The 6,959-nt window shown below is 41.3% G+C and overlaps 1 protein-coding gene across 1 annotated transcript in view; it reads right to left on the bottom strand.

The window, feature by feature from the left end:
- Positions 1-5,918, bottom strand: part of SMAD1 (SMAD family member 1) — a 29,734-nt gene extending 23,816 nt beyond the window's left edge. The window contains exons 1-2 of the mRNA XM_015422916.1: positions 5,830-5,918; positions 4,791-5,386 (exon numbers count right to left, since the gene is read on the bottom strand). Coding sequence (XP_015278402.1) covers positions 4,791-5,190 — 400 coding nt within the window. The 5' untranslated portion in view covers positions 5,191-5,386; positions 5,830-5,918. The remainder of the gene's footprint in view (positions 1-4,790; positions 5,387-5,829) is intronic.
- Positions 5,919-6,959: the final 1,041 nt, after the last annotated feature.

Below are 6,959 nucleotides of genomic sequence, written 5' to 3' on the forward strand. Positions count from 1 at the left end.
ATTGTTTGGTGTTCACTGCCTTGGGGACTCTATTTGTGTGGAAAGGCGCCACAGAAATGTTTCAAAGAAATAAGTAAAATCTAACAGAACAGCCCTATTCTGGCTGCCATTTGTACACGTTACCCAAATGCAGTGTCATGCGTCTTACAGAGCTTACTGCAAATCCTACAGAACACTAACATTTTGCCCTGTAACTACCAGCTGTTGTTTCTAGAAAGTTCTGAACATAGCCTTACTCTTATGTCTAGATGGTAATAAATCCTACTTTATTCAATGGGTCATATTTATAAGTAAATATGCATAGAATGGAGGGTCAGCCTTCAAATAAGTGATCCTACCTCTGTACAGAGAACACCAAACTGAGCATTTGTCTGAGAATTTCAGAAAGGGAAACTTAATTAAGGCAATCATCTTCTGCCTTGGTTATTTTAAAAATCAGCCTACCAAACAACGTAAAGCGGTCCAGACCAACCCATGTAACTAGTAATTAATTCTTCCTAAATTAGGGAATTCTCACCAAATATTTTAAGGCTACCAGTTTTAAAGCGGAGGTCTTCTTTGGCCTGCCATTCGTTGCAGAGGCTCTTCCACTTCAGTTTGGGCACTACAGGTATCTTGTTCTGCCCTTTTCCTTCATTGTATCGTCCTGTTTATCTCCCACTAGGTCTACTGCTGTCCAGCATTCCCTTCCAAAAATAATGCTGGCAGAGTACGAGACTAGATCACAGCTGGCCTATTCTGCTCCCTCTGGGCTTTAAGTACAGCCTTGCCCTCTGGTCAAACACAAACCAGGGAATGTTCATCACAATTCTTCCAGGTGCAGAAGCAGATGATGGCGTGTATATTAGCCAGGCTGCATACAAGGAGATTTTGTTGCTGAAGGCATTCAACATTTTCTTCACCAACTTCTAATTCTACTAGGATTTTGGGGGGGGGGGGGGGGGGGGGGGGGGGGGGGAGATGTTAACTTCTTCACCAGATCTGAAAGCTACATTATTGTAACCAAGGATCTAATCTTGACACGACTGAGCTGAAGTGTAGCAGGAAAATTGAGAAGTTAGGGAAAATACACCCTGTATTTAAGCAAAGGCTGTTTACCTCAGAAATAATGTCACATGCTAATCACCCTGGTGTCTTTGCACTCAGTGCTCATTCAGATGTACATTTATTCCCAACCTTGTAATGTTGTAGCCAATTAAGTAGAATGCAGCCTGCATTCTAAAAAGGCTTCCCTGCACCCATTGCCCTGCATGCCACAGGAAAGTCAGGAAATGACCCAGCCGTAGCACAGCACAGCTTGTTATCAAAAGACATCAGGCACAAAGTACACCAGCCACCTACTGAACATGCTACTAGAGGACAAGTTTTTCTAAAAAAAAAAAAATCAGGAAAATGGAAATTTCTTCACGCCCTCATTGTACCTTGAGTTATTTAATCTGAAGCAATATAACACTGTGTGCAAGTGACAGAACTTGTGCAAACAGTGCACTTAATGGACTGGGGGGCGCTAGAGAGAGGCATTTTTTTTGAAGATTTGCGGATTCTTCGGTTTCAAAAATGCTACTTTGCAATAGCACAGGTAGTTTTAAATTAAACTAGACTACTACTTGGGGAACAACAAACACAAACGCCTGTTCATATCTCAGCAGAGCAAGACATTTCCTATTCTGTATTTGCTTAACAGTTCAAGGATAAGCTACTACTGAAGACAGACTGTGCTTCCCATCAAAAACACTCAGTCAGGTCTTTAAACTGGACTCACTTGTGTCACCCTCTCAGTATCACAAAACTACAGTTCGCAGACACCAGTCCTTAAAGATGGCATCAGTGCCCACCCTCCCATTGTTCAGAGGATGTATGTGCAAAAGTGTAACAGCGTGCAAGAGTATGTAAAAGACATAAATGGACTTAGAAGGGTGCAATCCTGCTTATGGTCCCACTGTTATCAAGTTATCCATCCCAATGTATTATAAATGTGATGTTCAACGAAGCCAGAAATGAGCTGTGACAGCTACATGTTTGAAGATATGATCAGCCAAGTATTCTGGAATCCCAAGTTAATAGAATGCCAAAATTTTAAGAACTGAGGGTATCACTACTAGTGGTTATCACACTTTAGATTTTATTTAAAAAGCACTTTTCTCTACTTTTGCATTGAACAAAACTGGCCCTCAAAGTAGAGTGGGTGTGTACCTATGTGCATGTGTATCAAATCAGCACAAATATAAAGCTTTAAAAAATCAGAACGGAAGCATGAAACATGATGAAAATAACTGAAAGAAACATATTGGTTTAAACAGCCTCATTCAACTGGAGACACTGCAGTTTAAAAATTGTTAAGCCCATTGTGAAAGAAACATCCTCCAACACACAAATAAGAGAGCCATCAGTCTGTATAGAATGCAGAAATCTCTACTATCGCATCTTGCTTCTCTGCCTAGATTTTTGCATGTGTGTAGCCTACACTTTGCCACCACCTTCCAAGGTGGTGAGAACAGCCACAGTTAAAAGTTGTCTGTCAACATTTGTCCCAGTGGTCCCAGTACTATGACTGGGTTGCCCTGGAAGTCAGGAGGAGGTCATCCCTTTCTGCCTTTGGAAGGCACAGATGGACACACTTCTTAAGAACCGATTAGTTAGAAGCTAAAAAAGCAGCTGTATCATAAGGATGTCTCTGACTGGGATTTTATATATACATATTTTATACAGCTTATTACTGTATTGAGTGTTGATGCAAGTGACCTTGCCTCCCTCCTGGGGAAGAGCTGCTGAACCCAATTAACAAGCAGTGTTCCATCAAGTTTAACTTTACTTGTTTTTCCAATTTGTTACGTTTCTTCCCATTCCATTCCAAGGTGCAAAGAAGTTCTCTTCTGGGTACCTTAAGAACCCAAAGGGAGGGAGTATATGCTTATATTACCTTTTCAATTAACTTTGGTTTTTTTAAAATTTAAAAACTAATTTAAAAAAACCTGCAGACACCAAAGAGGTGGCTACAACCCCAAGCACATGCAGCAGAATTTCGAATAAACATTGAGGAGGCATTTGTAAAAATTAAAAATTTGTCCTATATCTTAGAGGGTGAAAGATGGCCAAGTGATAACTGGGAAATCTTTGATATGTAGCACAAAGGACAGCCAGCACTCTACTCCAGAAAGAGGCAGAGAATGACTGCGCTCCCTACTGCATCACCATGCTTGGAAAAACCATTCATCTGTTTTACTAGAACCCGATAAGCAGAACAGTCTTACATCAGATTCGAAAGACATGTTTAACATTTATCCAGAGTCAGCAATCTATATTTGACAGTTTTTAAACTGCAATGCTATTGTGTACACAGCACAATGACAAATAGCTAACTGTTACCGATTACCCAGAGCCATTATGGGCATGCCAGCAGAAGGCACTTCTTTCCGACAATTGTGTCAGAGTGTTTGCCAGATGATGAAAAAGTTTCCCCCAGCACGTCGTCCTCCTCTGACCACCACATGTATGCAGTAGTCTAAACAAAGCCTGGATTCTCCGAGTTCTGAACTGCTGATTAAGTTACTTCTGCCCTTCCTCCACAGCCAAGTATTCTCATTCTACATCCCACTTTTGATTAAAGGATCTTCTGACACTATTAAGGCGGTTTCCACATGGGGAGGGAAAAAACTATTTCCTGCCTCCCTAAAGGCACGGTGGGAATAACCCATAGAGATGTCCTCCACCTCAGAGGGAGAAGGTCAAAGATAAGCTGGGGAAACCTTAGCACCATGACGCTGTGGGGAAGCAGAAAACCCCCACTTCACAACTGCATTGACCAGGAGCAGATAACTCATGCAGAAATGGCCTAAAACGTTTACTAGAGCATAAGTATGGATCTTGTCAATCTTCCTCTTCAGGTTTAGGGCAGAATTGTTCTACTAAGCAACTCCCTAAAAAAACCTTAAATGGCTGGTTCCATGGAGAGTAGAATTTGCATATAGCTACTTCCCTCTTCTTCAAGAGTAGCATTTTCTTTTTCATCACATATTTTCCAACAGAGCACAACTATGGAATTAATTCCCTCCCCATCTCCTATTTTGTAGGTTAATAACCACCAAGTGTGTACTAAAATCTAGAACCATGTAAATGTAAGAATGATCTGGTCCTTGCTCCATACAAGACTTCAGACCATCTTGTTTCAGAGCTGGCTTTCCCAAAAATGCGATAGGCAAGTATAGATGTTTGCTCTCTGCTGAAAAACTGACACACAAACTTTAACATGAGACATCCAGACACCAGTACTGACGCATGCTACATAGTTAATTATGTCATCCAAGATCTACATTTACTTCATGTCTCAGCAGAATGCACTGGTGGAGGGACATACACCACTGCATGTTTATTTTCATTTCCTCGCCCACAGGGAAATGCTCATTACTAACCAAATTAATTATTAAAAGGGAAATATGTAGCATTCAACCCGCATGCGAGATACATCCAACATGCAGTCTTGACCACATTTGTGGATATAGACAATGAAGTACAACAAAGTTTACCTTCCATGTACCTGAAGTTTACCTGAATTATTTGAGCAGATATAAGAGGAGTGAGCTATGGTCTTGTGACAGTTAATTAGCAGAACTAAGAAAAGGAAAATAAAAACTCTACTTACACACAACCAGTTTTACAGCTCACTGAATTATAGATCCAATTTTTTTTTTAGCAGTTCTGTCATCTTAAAAAATTACTGTAGCTCAGCTATTGGAAAAGATATGCATGGGCAGAAAAAAATCAAAATGGAAAAATATAATGACGGTACCTACCAGGACTTTCTACCCGCTTGTAATGATAGGGATTGATGCAGACTTCCTTCTGCTTTGAACCAAATGGAAACTCACAGCATTCCAGTGGTTTAAGTTCATGATGGCTCTGCAGGTCCGGCCAGCGCCACACACGGCAATAAATTACATGGGGTAGCCCCTTCCGATGAGAAACTTGAAGTCTGCCATCTAATGAACGAGGGATTGTAACACAGTTGCTGGGCTGACCCGGACAGCTTAATGCTTTCTCCAACTCTTCCATTGCTCCTTTTTTCTTCTTCAGTTTTTTAACCAGGGCATCAACAGCTTTCTCTGCCCATTTCTCCTCTTCATCTCCCTGCTTCCACCCTAGCAGCCTTTTAACAGCTGGGCTTGTGAAGGAAAACAAGCTTGTTACATTCATGGCGACTTGTCAGAAAAGGTACTCCCACACAAGTTCTAAAGGGTAAATCCTACTGGTACTTGCACCAACAGTCCTGCTCAAGTTTATAGGATTCCTTTAAGCTTTCTTATCCCAAGGTCTTGAGAAGCTGAAACTAACATGCCAGCTTGACAGCTGTGAGCTCTGGTCCTCTGGTTTCCGAATCCAAGCCAGGCATCTACAGAAGTACAAGGGTGCAGAGAAGCAGAGATACGTTATCTTTGAATAAATACAATTTAACATGCTAGTAAATCTATCTACAGGGCCCAGAGAATTCAAAATTTGTCAGGTCATCTTTGTTTATTGTGAAATTCCAAGAAGATGTCTTAGGTGTTTGTCTGGAAGAGCCACTTTTTAGTTCATTCATGAGTCAGAACAATTCCTGTTAAGATGAAGCCTGCTTCCCATGACCTACGTTTAGTAGAGAAGGCAGTAAAGGTTGCAAGATTTATTTTTCCACCCATCTTTACAGCCATTAAGAAACTGAACTTCATGAAGTGCCTGCATGCACATAACCAGCTCTTTCATATTCCCAGTTCTACAATCAGAATGTTACCATTAGAGTTTGAAACGTGCAACTGGAAGGAACAGGTCAGAACTATTAATTACGTGGAACATCACCTTTAACAAAATCCTTTCAGGTGGGGCAGTGGCTCAGTGGAAGGACATCTGTTTTGCATGAAGAAGGTCCCACGTTCAATCACCAGCACCTTCAGTTAAAAAAAAAAAGTAGTACAAGAGTTGGTTTTTATACCTTGCTTTTCTCTACCTTAAGGAGTCTCAAAGTGGCTTACAATCGCCTTCCCTTCCTCTCCCCTCAACAGGTACCTTGTGAGGTAGGTGGGGCTGAGAGAATTTGTCAAGAACAGGCACTTGCCCTGAGGTCACCCAGATGGCTTCATGTGGAGAGGAGTGGGGAATCAAACCTGGTTCTCCAGATTAGATTCCACCACTCTTAACCACTACACTGCCAGTCAGAGTAGACTATACTACTCTGGTATGATAGTTATGACCCCGGTATAAGACAGCTCCATGTGATCACCATTCCTGCTTAGAGGTCAAATCCCCACTGACAGTCAAGACAAGTTAATTTCATTATGATCATTCCATTAAAAAGCCTCAAAAACAGGTGTTCTTAAACATCTTCCAAGTAGTCCACAATTACTATCTCTAACTGCCACGATGTTAACAAATCAGGCAAGACAGCATCACTCCAAAACAAGTCTGCATATGCGCTGGGCAGTACTTTAGTAATTAAAATATTCGGAAACAGCACATTTAACAGTCAAATTATTGTTTCTAACTAGCTTAAGACATTGTCCACCTTCAGATTCACCTTCAGATTCAAAGGTCCTTCAGAATTCCCGGGCACAAGTGTTCCTTCTGTCCCCTCCTCCCTGCTTAGGACTCAGACTTGACTATTCACAGCAAGTCATAGTTGTCATTGTTCCCAGACCATAAACTATGTGGTTTTGAGTCCAGCCTGCAAACTAGGGTTCCAAAACAGACTATACTTTGGACCTGTGGCTTGAAGTTTGGGAACAATGGCAGAGCTGTTGTTTGTTGTGAATTAAGAAGTCTCCAAACTCTAAGCTGCAGGCAGAGAATAGGGAGTGTCTGCTCCCAAAGGACTTCCCGTAATGACAAACAAATGACAAACACCTGAATGCTAAAATTACTGGAGCTCATCCTCTTAGGATGCATTCAGATTTATCCACATAAGGCAAACCTGCAGAAAGCTCTAGAAAAAA

The sequence above is a fragment of the Gekko japonicus genome, unplaced genomic scaffold (assembly GCF_001447785.1).
Source record: "Gekko japonicus isolate JY-2015 unplaced genomic scaffold, Gekko_japonicus_V1.1 scaffold110, whole genome shotgun sequence".
In the NCBI taxonomy this organism is placed as follows: Eukaryota; Metazoa; Chordata; class Lepidosauria; order Squamata; family Gekkonidae; genus Gekko; species Gekko japonicus.